This window comes from Hyaena hyaena, unplaced genomic scaffold (assembly GCF_003009895.1).
Source record: "Hyaena hyaena isolate Hyena2069 unplaced genomic scaffold, ASM300989v1 scaffold_5, whole genome shotgun sequence".
Taxonomy (NCBI): domain Eukaryota; kingdom Metazoa; phylum Chordata; class Mammalia; order Carnivora; family Hyaenidae; genus Hyaena; species Hyaena hyaena.
The window spans coordinates 4,468,984-4,490,385 of record NW_024080637.1 but is presented as its reverse complement, the minus strand read 5'-3'; the positions used below and the strand labels follow the sequence as shown (position 1 = coordinate 4,490,385).

Below are 21,402 nucleotides of genomic sequence, written 5' to 3'. Positions count from 1 at the left end.
AGCTTTTGTTACATTTTATTCTTTCTGATCAATATCTTTATCTCTTTACACATAAACAGTAAGATAAGAAGCTTCCTGTTTGAGGAGCATGACCTTGAAACTCTAGTTTTATGCACAACGTTAAGTATGTTCAACTACTCCGTAAACGTTTATTTCCAATCAAATAATTTTTAAGCACTGAAGGGCAACACTGAAGACTAGGACCACATGTAAGGACGAAAGGGAGGAAGGATGGGAGACATCAATCCATAACTCAATTCTTGTCAGTCTTTAATACTGTGCCTGGGTGTCATACTTCCAGTTTTCTCTCACCCTTCTTCCCCTACTTCTAGCTCTATTTTTAATTTGTGCCCTTATATTGCCCTTGCTCTTCACAATTCTCTATACCCTTTATGCATTTTACTTGCTTTGCTCATTACATTGTTTCCCTTTTCATTTCTTTTACGATTTCCCCCTATGCAACTCTAAGACAACCTATTTCTACACTTTATATGAGCGTGTGCTAAATTACAATCGAGCAAATATCGTGACTGTGCTTCACCGGAGAACGAAGTGCAAACTGGAACCGCGAGCTCTTGCGGAGAAGGCTGTTGCATCCACAGGGCAAGAGAACGGAGGATTACAAAATCCACAGAGGAGAGCCCCCCAGGAGAGCACCCGAATTGCGTCCTCTGTGTGTGCCAAGACCTGCATCAGAAACACCCCGCCGCTGACTCGAGAAACTTCCCCGTAGCGCTCCGCAGACCGACCTTCGATCGAGGCCCTTCACCCCCTGACTTCCCCGACACCCGCGTCTCAGTCTTCACGCCCCTCTCTCCCCACACCTCAGGCAGGTCCCCGACTCCCACGCCGCCGCACGCCGCCGCTCCGCCCCCCTCGGCTCACGCCTTAGCCCCCTCGGTTTCTCCCACGGCGGGTTCCGAGGTCCGCTCCCGCGCTAGGAGCTCCCCCACAGGTGGAGGGGCCGTCCACTCCCTCCCCGGCCCCTCCCCCGCACACCTGGCTGCTCCCAGGCCCGCCCCGCCCCCTCCGGCGCCCCGCCCAGCCCCGGGCTGCAGCCGCCGCCGCCGCCGCTCGCGCCCCGGCGCTCCCACGCCGCCGCTGCCCGCCCCGCGCCCCTCGGCGACTCCGGCCCCCCCCACCCCCCGCCGCGGGCCCGCTGCACTGTGGGTAGGCGGCGGCCGCCCTGAGGAGCCCGCGGCGGCGGCGGCGGCACTCGCCCTGAGGAGCCGGCGGCGGAGCGAGGCGGCGCGCGCCGAAGATGGCTGAGAAGCAGAAGCACGACGGGCGGGTGAAGATCGGGCACTACGTGCTGGGCGACACGCTGGGCGTCGGCACCTTCGGCAAAGTGAAGAGTTGAGTACGCGCCGGAGGCCGCCGCGCGGGGCCGTCCGCTCGCGGGAGGCCGGGCCGGGCCGGGCGGCGGGCGCGGGCCTGGCGGCAGGTGGAGCGGGCCCGGGAGCCCCCCGCGCGGGCGGCGTGGGGGCGGCGGCGGCGGGCACGGCGGCGGGCCCGGGCTGTGGCCAGCGGTCCGTGCCCGGCTCGGTGGAGCCGGAGGTCGGGCTGTGCGGCAGGGTGCCTTCCAGCTGAGTCGCTGTGGGCAGCGCCGGGGAGGAAGAGCCGGTGCCGGTGAGCGAGTTTCCAGAGCGTGAGGTGCCCTCCTGGGTGCTTCGCGTGTGATCTCATTTAATCCTTGCGGCCACTTGGCGCGGGTGTCCTCACCTTGAAGGTGGGAAAACCGGGACCCCTAGAGGTTTGGGAACGTGCCCAAGGTCACAGCGAAATTGGCAGAAGCAGGATGAAGTGCAAAATGTCTTCCAGTTCTGGCCAGGCCGGGAGGTCCCTCTGTCCGACTCTCGTGCTCCGGGACTCGGGGTTGGGGGGGGCGGACGCTTTCGGGAAGGTTCCCGGGGCCTGCAGGTGGGGGCGTGAACGCTGCCACGACTCTGGGCTCGGTTAGACCTGCGGCTCTCGAGGGTGCTTGGCGCGTGGGGAGAAGTCTAGGAAGGCTTCGGGAATGGGGGCGGATTAAAGGCTCCTTGATGTTGGCCCTTGGACCGTGCCCGGCTCCGGAGGCCAGAACTGCTAAGACCTATTCTGCTGAGGCCTGTTTTCTTGGTGATGGGATCCCATTTTGGGTGTAGAAAAACAGGCTGCTTTTGAATGTTATTTATTTATTTTTTACTTGTTACTAGTTAAGTATTGAACCTTTTTTTTTTTGATGTTAATAAGCGTCACATGGGATTTAATTAATCTGCCCTCTTTTCAGAATTAGAGCCAGCTTATTAAAAATACTTTCCGTTTGATGTGAATCTAGAATTATAAGTCAAACGTCAGCTTTTTTCTTTTGCTGTAGGCAGTCTGAGATTTTACTCTCAGGCCTCTGTTTCTTTGTAAATTTCGTACTTTAACGTCAAGTGAAGGGTGTTAAATGGGGAGAAGGAACTCGCTCATTCCCGTGGCCTAGACCAGCTCTTACTCGCACGAATCCGATGCTGTTTTATTCAGAAGGCACTTGCTGAGCACCTGCTCTGTGCTAGACATGGTTGTAGGCAGTGGGGACAGAAAGGGACACAACCACATTAAAATCTCTCCTTTTGTAGAGCTTCTGTTCTAGTAGGAGGAGGCAAAAGATCATCGGAATATACGTGTAGAATGTGTAGTATGTTTAGGACGACTGAGACACATGAATCAGGGAGGGGAGAATGAGTGTTGTGAGGTCAGCAGTTTTCAATAAGGTCAGGCAAAGTCACACAGACAAGGTGGTGTTCGTGTAAAGACCTGAGAAGTTTGTGAAAATCTTTGAAGTACTATGTGCGCCTAAAGTCCTGGGACATTTATGAAAGACTTCGTAGAGAGGCTAGTCAAGAGAGTATGTTTCGGGTGCATGTAGGAAGATCCAGGCGTGAGATTCACGCCTGTAAGGTTTCTTGCCATTCAGTGTCACTACTGGGGGCGGTTGTGTCGTGACATGTGATGTGATACATTTACTCTGGCAAGCTCTGCCTTTGCCATCTTGGCATGTATAGTCTCAAAGTTACATAACTCCCTCTACAGCCTTTCAAACTGTTAAAATGTTTGTCTTTCTGAATTCTTACATAATTTGAATGTAGACTAAAACACCCATCAGGTCAACTGGCCCGTTGCCAAAACACAACTTAAATCTCTTTTGTATATACTCTGGAGCGGCTTCTGGGCATCGGCTTCTTAAAATATAAACCACGGATGGTGCACTGATTTATGAGAAATCCTTTTTGGAGGGCCCAGTCTAATGAACAACCAATGGGAGGACTGGTTTTTTTTAAAAAAAACTTTAAAAAAATATTTGTTTATTTTTGAGAGACAGAGTGTGAGCCGGGGAGGGTCAGAGAGAAGGAGAGGGAGACACAGAATCTGAAGACAGGCTCCAGGCTCTGAGCTAGCTGTCAGCACAGAGCCCAGCGTGGGGCTTGAACCCACAAACCATGAGATCATGGCCTGAGCTGAAATTGGATACTCAGCTGACTGTACCACTCAGGTGCCCCAGCACAACTGTTTTTTTTTTTTTTTTTGCTGTTCTTTTTTAAAAAAATGTTTAATGTTTATTTATTTATTTATTTTTTATTTTTTTATTTTTTTGTTTTTTTATTTTTTTACAAATAGTTTATTGTCAAATTAGTTTCCACATAACACTCAGTGCTCATCCCCACAAGTGTCCTCCTCCATGCCCATCCCCCCTCCCCCCCACATCCATCAGTCCTCAGTTTTTGTCAGCATTCAAGAGTCTCTCATGGTTTGCCTCTCTCCCTTTCCCCCACCATTTCCGCCCTTCTTCTCCCCCTTGTTCCTCCGTCAAGTTCCTCCTAATCCTCCTATACATGCAAACATATGATATTTGTCCTTCTCTGCCTGACTTATTTCGCTCAGCATAACACCCTCAAGGTCCATCCATGTTGCTACACATGGCCAGATTTCATTGTTTCTCATTGCCATGTAGTATTCCATGGTATAGATAAACCACATCTTCTTGATCCATTCATCTGTTGATGGACACTTAGGCTCTTTCCATGTTTTAGCTATTGTGGAGAGTGCTGCTATGAACATTGGGGTACATGTGCTCCCTATGCCTCAGCATTTCTGTATCCCTTGGGTAAATTCCTAGCAGTCCAGCACAACTGTTTTTAACACCATGTTGGAGCCTCTCTAAAGTTAGACTGTGATTTCCCATCCCGGATTAGAAGTAGTACAGTTGCTCAATAAAAATGATAGAAATCGCTATAGTCAGCCTTAGTTGTTCAGGGAACAACAAACGAAAGTACATGTATTTTTAAAAATTTGTATTTAGGGGGGCGTCTGGGTGGCTCAGTCGGTTGAGTTTATGGAGAGGTCTTGATCTCACAGTTAATGAGTTCAAGCCCCACATCAGGCTCTCTGCTGTCATTGTGGAGCCTGCTTGGGTTCCTGTGTCACCCTGTCTCTCTGCCCCTCCCCTGCTCTCTCTCAAAAATATGGATTTTTTAAATAAAAAAACATGTATTTTTTAAAAAGGAAAATATACCTTCATTACATATTTACACATCATAGAATTCACCCGTTCCAAGTATATGATTCATTAATTTTTGTAACTTTATTGATGATGCAACCTCATCATACATGGAACCAACCAACATCAATTTTGAAAGATTTTTATCACCGCAGTAAGATCCTTCATATTCATTTACAGTGCCTCTTTGCTCCTACCAGCAGCCTTAGGAAAGCTCTAATCTGTTTTCTGTCCGAATGCACTTGCTTTCCCTGGACACTGCTGACAAATGGAATCATTCAATATGGAGTCTTTCATATTTCCTTTAACAGTGTTTTTAGGCTTATGCATGATGTAGCATTTGTCAGTAGTTTATTCCTTTTTTATTGCTAAGTAACATTCCATTGTGTGGACATGCCACTTTCTGCCTATACATTCACCAGTTGATGGACATTGCTTTCACTTTTGCGCTGTTACAGATAACGCTACTACAAATACTTAGATATAAGTCTTTGGGCACTTGTTTCATCTATCTTGGTTGGGCACCTAGGGGAAGAATTGTTGGGACATATCATAGGTTCGTGTTTAGCTTTTTGAGAAACTGCAAACTTTTCAAAAGTGGTTGTACCATTTTCACAATCCTACTGACAATGTATAAAGATTCTCCTTTCTCCGCACCCTTACCAACATTTGCTGTTGTCTGTTTTTAAAGGCATTTGGATGCGTGAAAATGGTGTCCCATTGTGGCGTTAATTTGCGTTTCTTAATGATTAATGATATTGAACATCTTTAGATACTTACTAGCCATATATATATATATATATTGCCTTGGGTGAGGTGTCTCTTCCTATCTTTTGCTCATCTCAGGAGCTGAATTACAAGAATTCTTTACAAATTCTGGATTCAAGTCCCTTATTGGATGTAGTTTGTAAATATTTTCTCCTAATCTGTTTGACTTTTCATTTTCTTAATGGTGTCTTTTGAAGAATAAAAGTTCTGAATTTTCATGAGGTCCAATTTATTGATTCTTTTTTTCTTTTTATGGACCTTGCTTTTGGTGCTGTATCTAAGAACTGTTTGCTTTAGGTCTCAAGGATTTTCTCGTATGTTGCCTTCTAAATATTTTGTTGTTTTTAGCCCTTACATTCAAGTGCATGTCCCATTTTGAGTTAATTTTTGAGTATAAGAGGAGGTTCTAAAATTTTTGAATGAATATCCAATTGTTCCAATACAATTAAAATGTATCAAAAATACGTATTTTTGTTATATAGATTTGAGACTTTGTAAAGTTACTTTCTACTAAGAAACTTAGTGGTAGATGGTTTAGTTTCTTTTTTTTTTTTTAAGTTTTTTTTTATTTGAGAGAGAGGTAGAGAGAGAATCTCAAGCAGGCTCTGTGCTGATAGCCCAGAGCCTGACATGGGGTTCAGCTTAGTAACTGTGAAATCATGACCTGAGCCAAAATCAAGAAAGACTTGGATGCTTGATTGACTGCTATTCAGGCACCCCGGTGATTTAGTTTTATATGTCTTTAAATACACAGAAATAGAAGAGTGAGTAGCATTAATTTTGTATGTGCCTTTTCTCTTTAACTGTTAGGCTAATTACAGGTTTTGCAAATTTAACTTGTTGATGTATCAGTTTATAGGCCAACGTTAGGTACGATTAGCACAAATTGAAAGTGGCATAATTTTCATTTGATAGAACTCATTTCAAGTCATTTATAAAAAGTGTAAAGAACTCCTTTTCTATTTGCTGTTAATTAATGAAACCCTTCTTTAAAATGTTCTAAACTGATTTTCCCCATTGTTTTGTTGTTTTGTTAGATTTCCAGAGAAGTGCCATGGAAACAAATGGTGCAAGCTGACAGAACTTAAAAGTAATGCTTTTTATCTGCTTAAATTCTTTCTCCACATTGATTTAGTTTATATCCTTTCCAGGGTTCGGTAGAACTGCTTGAGAACTGTTCAAAAGCTCTTGTAATTGGACTTGTTCAGTTCTTAACTAAATAGTAAAGAGGATAGAAATGCAAGAATGGATTTGTTCTATTTGTGTTACACAGAAACAGATTCAAGAAAAATATATGTAATATAATGCTTATTATTTGTTTAAAAAGCAGCCTGCGTTTTCAAGGTAAGTACTGATAGATTTGGTTTATGAAATATTTACTCTTTGTCAGAAGACAGCACTGGATGCTTTGCAATCACACTAGCCTTTTTCTAGCCAGCACTCTCATCAAGGGATTACTTTCTCTGTTTTTCAGATAGTTCTGTGTATGGCCCACAGACGTGGCTTTCAAGAAATTTTACTAAGTTTCCACTTATTTATTTACTATTTCCCTACTTAACAGGAAAGATAAGAAGATGGAAGTTTTATTACAGTTTTTAAGTAGGCTTCATGCCCAGTGTGGAGCTGAATGTGGGGCTTGAACTCAGGACCCTGAGATCAAGACCTGAGCTGAGATGAGGAGTCAGAGGCCTAAGTGAGCTACCCAGGTGCCGCTTTTTATTACATTTTTTTAAAAACAAGCAGTGTTAGGTTTTCTTTCTTTTTTTTTTTAAATAAATTTCTAAATGTTTTTTATTTCTGAGAGAGAGACAGCATGAACAGGGCAGGGTCAGAGAGAGAGGGAGACACAGAATCTGAAACAGGCTCTGAGCTAGCTGTCAGCACAGAGCCCAATGTGGGACTCGAACCCCCCGAACTGTGAGATCATGACCTGAGCCGAAGTTGGACGCTTAACCGACTGAGTCACCCAGGCATCCCAGTGTTAGGTTTTCTGAAATGTAAATACCAAGTTATAAGTGATGAATTGAATATTGGACAACTACTTGGTCAGTTGTCAATGTTGTACCTGTGACATATTGGGCCCTTGCTGGGATTATTTTCTTTTTCTTCTAAAGAAGAGCACAAGAACATGTAATCTGTCAGGTCCTTTCCAACTTTAAACTGACTTTTAAAAAGATTTAATTCCCCCAAATGGGTATTTTTAATTGTTCCTTCTGGATTAATAGAAATTTGAGTTACTGAAAACTCAAGAGCTGGAATGTAGATGTAATGGAGAACAAACAAAAAGGGAAACACATCTGTAATAGTTTAGTGATAAAAGCTACAACTCGAGGAGCACCTGGGTGGCTCAGTTGGTTAAGCCTCTGACTTCAGCTTAGTCATTATCTCACTGCTCATGAGTTTGAGCCCTATCCTGCCTGAGCTCTGTGCTGACAGCTTGAAGCTCAAAGCCTGGAGCCTGCTTCAGATTTTGTCTCCCTCTCTTTGTCCCTCCCCCATGCAAGCTCTGTCTGTCTCTCAGTGTCTCTTTCCCTCTCTCAAATAAAAAACAAACAAACAAAAAACCCCCCCAGAAACCCCTTACATCTCGACTCAGTTTTTTTTTTAATATTTTAAGTACTATAAAATGCACTTGATTTTATTTATTCCCCAGAGTAATCTTGAGTTTGGTATTATCTCCATTTTACAAATTACGAAATTGAGAATCCTTTACCTTAAGTGATTTGTTCAGGGTCAGAGTGTTAGTAAGTAGCAGAATTGGCAATCATAATCCAGATTTTCTGACTCCAAAGTCTGTTCCATGCAGTGTAAAGTCAAGATGCATAGTGTATTGTCTCGAGTTTTAAATCTACAAGAATGTAATTGTACATATCTGTAGACATTTATCAAGTATTGAGAAAATAAGATTGATATGTTTCATTTTAGTTCACTTTTGGAGAGAATAACTTTTTTTTGAAAATCTATCATATGTATGATTAAAATTTATTTTTTCATATTCCTAACTTTAATGCTTCAATCTCTTCCTTTTCTTATATGGATGAATATACTGAATTCTGACAGTTCTAACCCAAATTTCTTGTAAACACCAGGTATTTCAGTTTTTTTCTTATTATGAAAGTAACCCTGACTAAAGATTACCAGTAACATTTAGTAACCAAAGTAAAGAGAACTTATAAAAATGACTTGATGTCCTAGAAGGAACATTGATCTAAGAAGGCTTTAGCCTTGGATTTTAATTCCATTTTACCCACTAGTTCTATGGCTTTGGGAAAACTAGAAACCTGCTTTGAGCCTCTGTTTCCTCCTTTGTAAAATGGCAGTAATGAGCATTTGGCCTACTACCTTCTAGACTTTTTGAGGATTAAATGAGGTACATAAAATGGCTTTAAGAATGATAAAGTGGCAGTGTTGTGGAGATGCCTGGGTGCATGGGTGTTGTGAATCAATTTTGCACTGTTTGTGAAGTATTAGTGTTTGCTGTGTTCAGAAATGCCTTCAGTTCTGATAGAGACATGGAGACAGAACTGTAACAATTTGCCCCTATTTTTTAGATGCCAACCTTGAAGAAAGTTCTAAGCGACTAACTTATTTGTGTTATGTGATAATTATTCATTTTTATTGAAATGCAGTAGTCATTTTTGGGTAAGTCATATAATTTTCCCCCCACAAATATGAAAATGACTAAAATAAGAAAAAGGCAAATAATAGTGGATGTTCATATAAGTTACTAGCTGAACTGATTTTACTTTTAAAATTATTCAAATTCTAAGCAAGTGTTAAACAGTAGTTCCAAATAATAAAGATATATTTCTACTCAAGTACTGGAAGGTTAGTGTTTAGGGGCACCTGGGTGGCTCAGTTGGTTAAGTGTCTGACTTTTGCTCAGGTCATGATCTGACGGTTTGTGAGTTTGAGCCCCATGTTGGGCTCTGTGCTGGCAGCTCAGAGCCTGAAGGCTGCTTTGGATTCTGTGTCTCCCTCTCTCTCTCTTTCTGCCCCTACCCTGTTCATACTCTGTCTCTCTCTCTCTCAGAAATAAATAAACATTAAAATTTTTTTTGGAAGGTTAGTGTTTGAATCAAAATCAATTCATTGGTATCTCTCAAAAATTGGATAAATGATACGGTATTTAGACTTTTTTTTTTTGGCTGACTTCTGTATCACTTACATGATTTCAGCATAGGTAATTTGGTCCTTAATTTCTGAATGGGTTTTGTTCATATTGTGTGATCAGTTCACTGACTCTCAGAAGATATGTGCTCTCAAGAAACAATGTTATAAATGATGGATAGGTCCAGAGTAAGCGCACAAAGGCAACATGGTATATAGTACAAAGACCATTGGATTTGGAAGACCTGGTGTGGAACCTTTGCTATGTTGTAAGCCCGCTGAGTGGCCTTAAGCTAGTCATTTGATCTATAGGAAAGGGAATAATACCACATGTTCTCTTACATCGTTGTGAGAAGAACATGGAAAATGTAGGTGAAAAGATCCTCATAAGTACTTAACTCCTATGTAATTTTATGTAATTAGGTCCTATTATGTACATAAACCCATAATTAGCTGAATTCTGAGACTTACCTGTGATCTGGGTCTGAGACCAGAAATTTATTTAATGAGTGGGAGGAAGAGTTTACTGTCTTCTGTTCTGTGTTTCCCAGATCTCCTCTTATATTTCTGATATGTTCAGAAAACTATGTCTCTAGATATGGCTCACTGTCACCCTCTCCTATACACTACTCCCTGTGTGTATGTGTGAACGTGTAACTGCCTTATATTCAAGCTCCTGTGGTCGCAATCACAGATCTCTTGAAAAAAGGAGGCAGAAGTTAGAAGGAAAAGAATGTGAGCAGCAGCTGGCAGGATTTATTTATGGGTCATTTTTAAGGCCCTGTATACTTAGAGTAGAACCAAAATAATACAGTTCATTTTTTTAAACTACAGAAAATGCACTTTGAGTTAAAAATGTCATTGTACCAAACTTTCTCTTAATATATCTATGTAAATTGGACAGGATTTTGGAAGCTTGATCATAGACTTTGGTAATTACCTAAGTTCTGTGGACTTTATCCCTTTCCCGTGCTGACACAGCACTGCTTTATAGTGGTGTTTTGTTTTGTTTTGTAAAAACATGCCAAAATATTAACTTATCTTGTCATCCAGGTTAGTTTTCATTAAAGCATTTGGTGGTATTTGTAATGGTGACACTGCCCCATTTATCCTTCTGAGATTCCTGTATTTTTCCTTGATGAGAGGGAAAATATTTTATAGAGAAAGTAGTTAATTAAGTCAAGCTGATAATTTAATTTGCTTTAGCAGAAGATCTAATCTCAAATCCTTTAAGAGATAATGAATAAGTGGGTGGCACAAGACTCCTAAAATACTGAATGTGTTATAAATAGAGCAAATCTACCTAGTATATGTATCAGATAAAAAACATATGAGATCTTGAATCAGGTTGAATGGATTTTTATCTGTTAAATGACTGAAATGGATATACAAAGCAATGTGTTTATTTTGAAATGTAGTGAGCCATTTTATTTTTAGTATAGTGTATTAAGGAAAGAATTTCAGGCAGCTCTTATCTCTGCTAATAATAGAAACCTTTTTCAACCCTTCAAGGGAACAGTATTCTCGCTTATGCTGTCTTATGTTTAACCATGTTTGCCTCTGGTAAATTTTACCATATTTTTTTTAGGTGGTGCCTTTGTTTTTAAAGTGGTAATCTTTTAAAACCTGTCCTTAGGGTTTTTTTTTTTTTTTTTTTAAACAACAACCTTTTATATGGTTAAGGAAAATGATCAGATCTTGAAATAAACATGTCTCAGACTAGCTGTCATAATTGAAAATCATGGAATTAAAATTTTTAAATATACCATAATTTTTCCAAATTCTTATTTTACTTGATAAATACTATAAATATCAGTGAATTTCATTTTCTTTTTAAATATGTTTGAATATAATTTGGCACTATATGGTATTCCATAATTCAGTTTTCTCAAGCTTCATTAATGAGATAATAAAACCGATATGTATTTAGCATTTACTGTGTTTAGTCATTTTGAATTTTATGCAAAAATATTTTTATCAGTATTAAAACTGTAGCAATGATACTACTACAGATGACGTACTAATTTAAAACAAAGTGGGAAATATTCATTGAGAATTTATTTAAATGAATCTTGTCTCACATTTGAATTCAAAGTCAAATATATGATAAATCCACCTTTTACTCAGATTTATATCAGGCTCTACCTAGTGCTCTAGTCATTCACAGTTCAACAATGTAACAGTTATACCAAATGCTATAAACTTGATTTCAGCAAGAATTTGACTTTGTGTCTTATAGTAGCTTTGTGAATAAGATGAAGAAATGTGCTGTTTATGGTTTATTACTACTGAACAACTATTCCCAAAGAAACCAGGTATCATCCTAAAGGGAAATCTTGGACATCAACTCTATTTAATTAGTAATATTTCCTATTTAGTTGGTGCAAAGCTAGATGAGGTGATTAATAGACAAATAACAGAAGCAGAATTTAAATTTATATTGACAATTAGACTGTTAGGCAAAAATGAAGAAGGTGAAATTGAATAGGGACAAGTGTAAAATCTAGCACTTAAGTTAAAAACAGAGAAGAGGTACATAAAAGACTAGAACAGTTTGACAGTAGTTCTTGAAATGTTAGAGTTTTAACTGACCACAAGCTTAGGAAGTGTATATTTTGAATGCTTTAAATGTAAAAATTGTTACTGGATGGAAAATAGATGTATAGAGACCATATTAGTTGGTAGTTTTAGAGATAGTGTAGTTCTGTACTTTGGATTAAGCTAAATTTTGAATATTGAGTTCATTTCTTGGCACTACAATTTGCAAAACTTAGCCAATTATATTTCAGAGAATGACCATTATAACTAGGAAACCCCAAAAGACTGTCATGTGAAATATGGTAAAGGAAACATTTTACATACTATAGAAAATGTATTTAAAGTGTGATAGCTGTTTTTAAATAGCTAAAGTACCATCATCTAGAAAAAGGAGTCACCATATTCAGTGATGTTTTGAAGGATATAGCTTTGACTAGTGGGTGAATATTTTAATGAGGCAAATTACAGTTCGGAATAATGAGAATCTTTCTGTCAAGGAGCTTGTTTAGGAATGGTATAAATTATACTCCAAGCCAGATTTCTTCTTTTTTCTTTTTAAAATTTTTTTCTGAATGTTTGTTTATTTTTGAGAGAGAGAGAGACAGACAGAGCACAAGCAGGGGACACATAGAGAAAGAGGGAGACACAGAATCTGAGGCAGGCTCTAAGCTCTGAGTCTAAGCACAGAGCCCAATGGGCTCGAACCCACATAGTGCCAGTTCATGACCTGAGCTGAAGCCAGACACTTAACCAACTGAGCCTCCTGTGTGCCCCCAAATCAGTTAATATTTCTGTCATTGACATATTTGCTTAGATCCTGGATGGTTAGCTATCAAGATTGTTACCACAAAATTCCTGTTTTGAATGGTAGGTTGGCACAAATAAATTATAAAGTTCTTTTTAATTTCAATATTCTATTATTGCATGAACATTTTTTCTAATGTGATTAACTTCCATACCTGCTATGGCTTTAAACTTGTATCAAATCAACCTTCTAGTCCAGAACAATTGGAAAATTTTGAGAAAATGAGAAAATCTGTTTGAAGTCAGCCAGGACTGGGGTGGTCAGTAACCAGTGAGAAGAAAAATGTATTGGAGTGAGTCTGATATTTCGTTTGGCTTTTCTGTTTGATTCATTTGCTAATTTGTAATTATGGTACATGTAAAAAGTCAAACAGATAGCAGTGGCTAAAAGGCAGAAAAGTTGAGCAGAATTTGAGTCTTGGCAGAAAAGCAGTTCACAACTTATCAAGAGGGAAGGCCCCTGGTAAACAGTTGGGTTTCTGGTTGCAGCCCTCTGAGGACTGAAATCTTTCTTAGAATCAGCTTAATTCCACACTTATTAAGATGATCTGCTTTTTATCTTTGTTCTTTGGAGGAAATAAAATCATGTGGAGCTGCTACAGTTTTTTTGTGTACAGTGTTCAACATTCTAGGAGACAAGGCCAAGATAACAGGAACAGGCTCATGGGTGATTCAGATATTAAAGTTATCAGACATGAACTTTAAAATAGCTTATATGTTAAAGATGGAGAATTTTAGCAGAGATCTGGAATCTATAAAAATATAGGGAATTCTGTAACTATAAACTATAATAATTGAGTTAGGACTCCATAAATGCTTTAACAGCAGATTAGATGCTGTTGAAGAGAGAATTGTGAACTGGAAGAAAAGTCAGAAGAAATATCCAGAGTGAACCGCAGGGAGACAAAGTGATAGAAAGTGAAAGAGACCTATAGAAATAACAGTGAAAAGTCTAACATGTGTTAGTGGAACCTGTAGAGAGAAAAGTCATTGTAGGCTTAAGTCCCCCCCCCCCACTGTGGAAAGATGACCTCAGAGTAACTTTGTTTTTTAAGTTTATTTTTTTTAATGTTTATCTTTGAAGGAGATAGAGAAAGGGAGAGGGAGAAAACATAAGGGGGGGGAGGGGCAGAGAGAGAGGGAGACCCAGAAACCAAAGAAGACTCCAGGCTCCCAGCTGTCAGCACAGAGCCTGACACAGGGCTTGAACTCACAAACTGTGAGATCATGACCTGAGCTGAAGTCAGGAGTTGGACCCTGAACCAGTTGAGCCACTCAAGCGCTCCTACCTTCTTTTAATGTAGTTTCTTTTAACATACACCAAGATACCAAGATGTGATTTCTCAGTTCTGTTACCACACACCAGTATTTATTTTGAAAACGACCTGTGATTATTGAATTACATGTGGACTGGGAGGTCTCAGAAGGGACATGTGATACTCAATACTTCATTGTTGTGATACTTATACTTCATTGTTTCACCAGATCAAACTTGTGCAGAAAAGGATATTCCAGCTCCCCTTTATGATGTCTCTTCTAACTCAGTGCACACCCTGTGGGAGGCTTAGAAGCTGCGTGAATGGACAGTTATTTGATGTGGTTACTGTTTGAGGCTTACAAATACTGGAGATTTTATCCATTCATGTGAGTGTCATTTCCCCGCAGCCTCTTCCGTCTGTGTGGTATGGGCTCTGGGAAACAGGGATTAGATATTTTAACTCCTGATGAAGAAGTCTTTGATTCTACCATACTGATAGGCTGTTTCTAGTCCTAATTCCTTCTAAAAAACTAAAACTGGCATTAGATTATTACTTATTGTGTCCTGTGAGCGTGGATGTTATTTTGAACACAAGACCACTGATGATCAGAGTGGGCATTGTGCAGGTCCAAAAGGAAGGAGACAGGGAATGAGGAAGTAGCAGTATTTGAAGAGACAATGGCAGACAGTTTTCCAAAACTGATAAACACATCAAGCTACAGATTCAGAGCTTATGAACCCCAAGCAGAATAAATGTAGGAAAATCATTCCCAGATACATCACTGGAAAACTGTTCAAAATTGGTTCCCTTTGCTTGAAGCTTTGCTGTAATGGAGTAGACTGCATCTCTCTATGCAGAAATGGGAGAAAATGTTAAGAAAAAATCTTAAAAGTAGCCAGGAGATACAGTCTTCAAAGGAATAATAATCAAAATTTCTCAACAAAATAAGGACACAGTAGAATAATATTCTGTTCAACCTGTAATTAAAAAAATTTTTTTAATGTGTATTTATTTTTGAGAGAGAGACATACACAGTGTGAGCAGGGGAGGGTCAGAGAGAGAGGGAGACCCCGAATCCCAGACAGGCTCCAGTCTTCAAGCTGTCAGCACAGAGCCCAATGCAGAGCTCAAACTCATAAACGGTGAGATCATGACCTGAGCTGAAGCCAGACATTTAACTGACTGAGCCACCCAGGCGCCCTGTCCAGCCTAGAATTTTGTAATATTTTGTAACATTGTAATATATTTCAAAATTATAAAATTTTGTAATAGAATTTTGTAGTGTCTGTTCAGCCTATAATTTTGTACCCAACAAAAATATCCTTCAAAAATAAGGCAAAATATATTTCAGATAGGCATAATTTGAGAGAATTTTTCACCTGCAGACCCATAGTAAAGGGAACACCAAAGGGAGTTCCTTCAGGAAGAAAGAAAATTATACTTTCCCAGATGGAAGAAGGAGGAAATGAAGAGGATTGCAAAGGGTAAATATGTGGGTAACTAAATAGATACTGATGATACAAAATAATAACTTCCTGTAAGATTTAAAATATATACAGGAATAAAATACAACAACAGAAAAAGTGGGAGAGGAAGCATGGAGCTAAAGTGTCCTGAAATCCTTGATTGTCTAAGTCATGGATGCATGTTATAATTTCTGGGGTAGCCACTAAAATGAAAACCTAAAGGCCCTAGGGGTAAAAAGTAGTTTGGTTCTTATTTTGTTTTGGAGATAATGCTAAGTCGTCCCACAGTTTTACTTCATTTTTCCCTACTCTTACCATGGGGCTTGAACTCACAATCCTGAGATCAAGAGTCACATGCTTTACTGACTGAGACAGCCAGGTGCCCCCAGTTTTACTTTAAAGAGAAATTTTATGGAACAGAAAATTATGTTCACTAAATATGTTAAACAAAAAACTAGATAGTTAGGGACAGTTGATGGGGATAGAAAGGGAAGTGTTCGAAGACAGGAAAAGAAAGAAGGATGAATAAAGAAGGAGAAAAAGCATGTAGAATAAGAGAAACACAGAAAGAAAACAGGCACATTAAAGACCAGAGTTGGGGGCCGCCTGGGTGACTCAGTTGCTTTAGCATCCAACTTTGGCTTAGGTCATGATCTCATTGGCTGTGGGTTCCAGCCCCGCGTCAGGCTCTGTGCTGACAGCTTGGAGCCTGGAACCTGTTTCAGATTCTGTATCTCCCTCTCTCTCTGTCCCTCCTTCATTTTCTCTCTTTCTCTCTCAAAAATAAACAAACAAAAAAGACCAGAGTTGCAAAGACAGAAGAGAGGGCATGGTTTAAGGAGCTTTGGCCCAGTGTTTCTGGAAGATTCTACAGTTCACATGGAGTGAGGACGTCTATGAATGTTTTTATCTTTGATCTGAATGTTAATATTCTCTCTAGCAGTTTTAAATATATACTGGAGAACTGTTTTTTTTTCTGACTCTAAATGATTCATCTTATATGATTATGTAAAAATTAATTTGACTCTTCTATGAAATTCTTGATTGACTTATGTTTTAAAGAAATACGTTAAGGCATTTAGAGTGTAAAGCCAGTATAAACATACGTTTTAAAAATGAAACTGAATACAGCATATCACGTAATCAGTTTCAAAGAAGTTAGCTGAAGAACAAGTCTGCCAAAAATTCACATCTTCAGGGTTTCCTGATCTATTTAAAATAGCATATTTTCCCATCTCTACTCTGTCACTCATACTCTGCTTTATTTTCATTGTGCTTCATTATATTACCATTTTATGTTTATTGTTTATATTCTCCACCTGAATGCAAGTTCCATTTATACCTGTATTCTCAGCATTTGGAGCAATGCCTAGTACACATTAGACACCCAGAAAATACTTGTTGAATGAGTGAATGATCAAATCAATGGTCAGGCCAACAGAGGATCAAAACAACTGGGATGAAAAGTCTTCAAGGATATAGGAGTTTGTTCTCTGAATAAAGGAGTGCATGTTACTTATTGCATTATGGGACTGTGTTTTGTTTTCTTGACATTTGGCAGCTCTTGAATACTTTTAGTTTGCCTGATCCACAGCAAAGGCTACAGCCCTACCCCAGCCTGCATTTTAACAGCAATTTTTTATATTTGATTATTCTCGTCCTTTGTTTCTTCTTTCTTAGCTTATCACCTACAACTAGGCTCCATCCCATCAGCACCCTACTTTCTTAACTCAAGTGCCGGAGATAAAAGGATTAACATGTAGTAAGTGCTCTTGTTTTGTTATAATCAAAAGAGCCTGGTTACTGGGAGGTAAAATAGTGTGAATTTTTAGTTGGGGCTTGGGCAGATATACCATCTTGCCACTTACTGTAGTCTAATTTCTAATTGCTTCGTCTGTAAACCGGGTATAATAATATTTACTTTATAAAATTCTGGGGATTAATAGGACTTATATATAAAGTGCTTAATATTCTTGCTTAATCAGTGGTAGATAAAAAGGAATAAAGTTGTTTGCTTCCTGTTCAGAACTGTCCTTTAGAGAACTGTAAAGGGCTTTCAGGGAAAGGAAATTTAGAGAAAAGCAATGAGTATGTGTTTTGTTTCACCAGGGGTGAAGAAGAAAGGAGCCTTGTGTTGTTTTGGCAGAAGTCTGGTGATGGTAGGGGCCAGAACATATGTGCCTCAGATGACTTTCCTGATTTCCAGAGTGAAAGCTCTTGATACAGATGAGTAAGAGTGGCTGATGCCTGTCCAGCCCTGCTTGCTGACACATACAGTGTCTCTGAGACCTGTCATAGCCTAAGTACGGGCAGAGTGTCGTCCAGACATTCGTTCCTAACATTTTATTAAGCTGTACCACATATACAAAGAGGTGCATACATTCTAAGTGTTTTTTAACTAAATCCTCAGTGAAAATTCACTAACGGAAGGTACCTATATAACTGCTACTTAAACACACACAAAATGACCAGTATCCCACAAGCCCCCAGTTTGTGTTCCATTTTGGTTACTGTTTACATCCTCCACCCCCATCAAGGGTAACCACTCTCCAGGGATTAGTTTCACCTATTTTTAAACTTTGTAGAAACAGTTCCACTTGTGCCTGGCTTCTTTCACTTGAGATTATGTCTGTGAGATTCTCCATGTTGCCGCATGTAGTTGTAATTTGTTAATTCTCATTGCTGTATGCTATTACGTTATTTATCTGTTCTGATATTGATGGGCATATGGGTAGTTTTTATATTTTGGTTATTATAAATAATTCTGCTTTAAATATTCTTCTGGGTCTTTTTTTTCTATTTATAATACATTACTATATAAATATGAATATTTAAAATCATCATATGTTTTAGAAATACTGTTTTTTTCTACTTTTTTTTTTCTATTACATTTCAGATTTTTGTCATTCCTGGGGCTACTTTTTGAATCATCTACCATAGTGTCTTAGAGTACCTATTCAGTTTTACTTAAGTTATTTTGAATTTGTGAGCAATACTATAATGAGTGCCCATTAATAAAACATTAGAACTTTGGTTTTTTTATTTGTCTTGCAGAGTTATACTTACGAACTTAACAATGTTGTAACCACACAGCATACTGCTTTTTAAAAAATCTTTGATCTTTTGGCTTATTTTATTTAGATGATCTTATACATTTGTAAGTATGAAATCATTGTGTGGGAATAATGTTATATTACTGATCCTTGACAAATATCTTTTTTGTTTTCATGTCCTGATTTGGTCAAATGTGTTCTCTCAGCTAATGATTGATATATATTTAGGCAAATGTGCATTTGGTAAATAGTCATTCGTTCAAAAATAATTTAGAAATAACCTTTGTAAATATGAAAAGTTTATGGGACCTTGAATTGGGAAGACTCTCTTTTCTGGAGTATAACTTTTGGTTAAAACAATCAAGTTATATTTGGAATATATGGTATATCTTTGAGAAAAGGACTTTGTTGTATTTGTTGTTGTTTTGTTTTTAGTGCAAGTGCTGTTTCTAAATGATTTTTGCCAGTGGCAACAGAACTCTTTAGGACTCTCAAAAAATGAGAAAGGAACAAACTCTGCCCTCCCCCTGTCCCCCTGAGAATATCTTTGGAGATAGTAAGATACTTAAATCACCATTCTAGCATTAATTTCTTATAAGAATTTTGAGTAAGTTTCTTAAGTTCTGTGAGCCCCCATTTTCTCTACAAAAATCCTTGTAGCCTTTAAATAAGAACATGTGTGTAAAGTACTTAACACACATGTAGACATGCACATAAGTAGAAAGTGCCCAGCATGTTGCAAGCACTTATTAAATGCCTTTGAGAAATACCTTTCTTCCTATTGATACTGTAGCCACCTATCTCCAAATTGCTTCCTTCCTCAGCCCCAGAATTGTCTGATCCTTTTACCCTGCATTTGGAGACCCACTCTGGTTCCTTTCCTATAGCACCCTGTACTTTTTCTTCCATTTCTTAGATTTTTGCTACTGAAAATGTAAGCCCATAGACCAGCAGAATAGAGATGAGCACATGCAGGTGGGGGGAGGGGAGAAACCCCAAGCAGGCTTCCTGCTGACAGCGTAGAGCTCTACTTGGGGGTGGGGCTCCATCTCTCAAATGGGGAGATCATGACCTAAGCAAAATCAGAAGTCAGATGCTTAACCAACTGAGCCACCGAGGGGCCCCTTATATTGTGGTTTTAATTTACATCCCTGGTGACTAAAAATATTGAGCACTTTTTCATGTATTTATTGACTATCTACATCTTCTTTTTATCAAATTTATTTTCCTGGAAGACCTTTGATTTCTCCCTGAGTGCTTAGACTTTAAATTGCAGTCCTGTAGTTGATGGTTATTCTTTCTTCTATCAGTACTTTCTATATTTAGGAGCTCCTGGAATGTAATACCCCAAGGGATTCCTAGGGATGTAGAATGTATAGATAATATTTTTTTCTCTGGCAGATATTTGTTCATTTTTCTCAGATATGAGAGATTAGCACACCCAATTTGAATTCCCCTCTCAAATTCTAAAGCTGCAACACTAGTAGTATATGAACCCTAAATTATATGTTCAAACAATCAAATATTAATGTCAGTCAGGCATTCCATCCATACAAAAAATAGTTATTGAATGCCAGTTATATGTCAGGCACAGTGCCAGATGCTGAGGCTACAAAGGTAAATGAGACACAGTCCCTGCTCTGAAGGAGATGATTGGTTTAAAGAGGAAGATCAATAACTACAACAAAATAGGTAATTATAGCACTTGATGTTAAGTGCCATCATGGAGAGAACTGTGGTTGTACATTGGAGGGTCATTCAATCCAGACATTTGAGCTGTTGGAATGAGTGGGGGAATAAGAGAGGCGCTTAGGGAGTGCTTACTGGAATGGTACTTGAGGTGAACTTTGAAAGACAAATGAAACTTGGACAGGTGAAACATTGGAGATTGGCGATTGGGGATGCAAAGGGTTCACCTGTTTAACTGCATTCATTTATTATACTCAATAAAATTCCACTGAAATTTACTGAATGCTTATTATGAACTAAGCATATGTTAGCCCTGAAAATGAGAGCACAGCTAGATGGGGAATTCAAAATAGATCTAAATGACTAATTTATAACATTTGAGGTGAGGGAATGGTGAAAGATGATACTGGAAAGGTAGGTAGATGGCAAAATATGTATTACGTAAATACTGTCTGGGTATCTATGAAACTAAGTGAAGGCTCTGCTATTACGTAAGTCATTCAAATTATCTCCTCATTCCAATTCTCCAACTAAGTACAGAACATACTAGGATAGATTCTACCTTCCGAGTATCAGTGGAACCTTCATTTTGTGTGGTACCATAATTTGATCTGTCTCCCAGAACTTCTTTCTAACACCGTTGTTAAAAGTTCTTGAACCTTACCTTTGCTTTTTATTTAAATCAGCTTGCTTTGTCTGCAGTGTACAGAAGACTAATCTTTCTTGCTGCTGAACTATTTTGTAATGTATTCCCAACTTTCCACCCTTGCTCCTTAAACTAGGGCCAATTTCAAGGTCTCACCCTAAGATTTGTTAGAGCCATGAAAAGAACCTTATAGCTAGGGCAGTAAAAAATCCCACTGTAGCAAGAAAAACTGTACCCCTAGCACGTCACTTTGGAATTCTGAGCCCCACTGCACCCAACCTCAAGTTGTTATTACATATGGTGTTTAGATTCTATAGTACTTTTAATATAATAATTTAGACATGAGATAAGTCTCTTGGGTAACCATGGGATGCAGCATACTATGTAATCATATACAATGATTGAGAACCTAGGTTTTAGGATCAGACAGATTTGGATTTAAATACTGATTTTGCCCACTACTAGTCATTTTTAATTCCTCTAAGTCTCAGTTTCCTCATTTATAAAATTTCCTGACAGCATAGTTATGAGGTTAAAATCAAGAGTC

General features: G+C 39.0%; 1 protein-coding gene across 1 annotated transcript in view; it reads left to right on the top strand.

Annotated features, from left to right (window-relative positions):
* The first annotated feature begins 1,203 nt into the window (after window positions 1-1,203).
* The window catches only part of PRKAA2 (protein kinase AMP-activated catalytic subunit alpha 2), a 72,646-nt gene continuing 52,447 nt past the window's right edge, over window positions 1,204-21,402 (top strand). Inside the window, exon 1 of the mRNA XM_039238865.1 lies at window positions 1,204-1,355. Within this exon, the coding sequence (XP_039094796.1) occupies window positions 1,262-1,355 (94 nt within the window). The 5' untranslated portion in view covers window positions 1,204-1,261. The remainder of the gene's footprint in view (window positions 1,356-21,402) is intronic.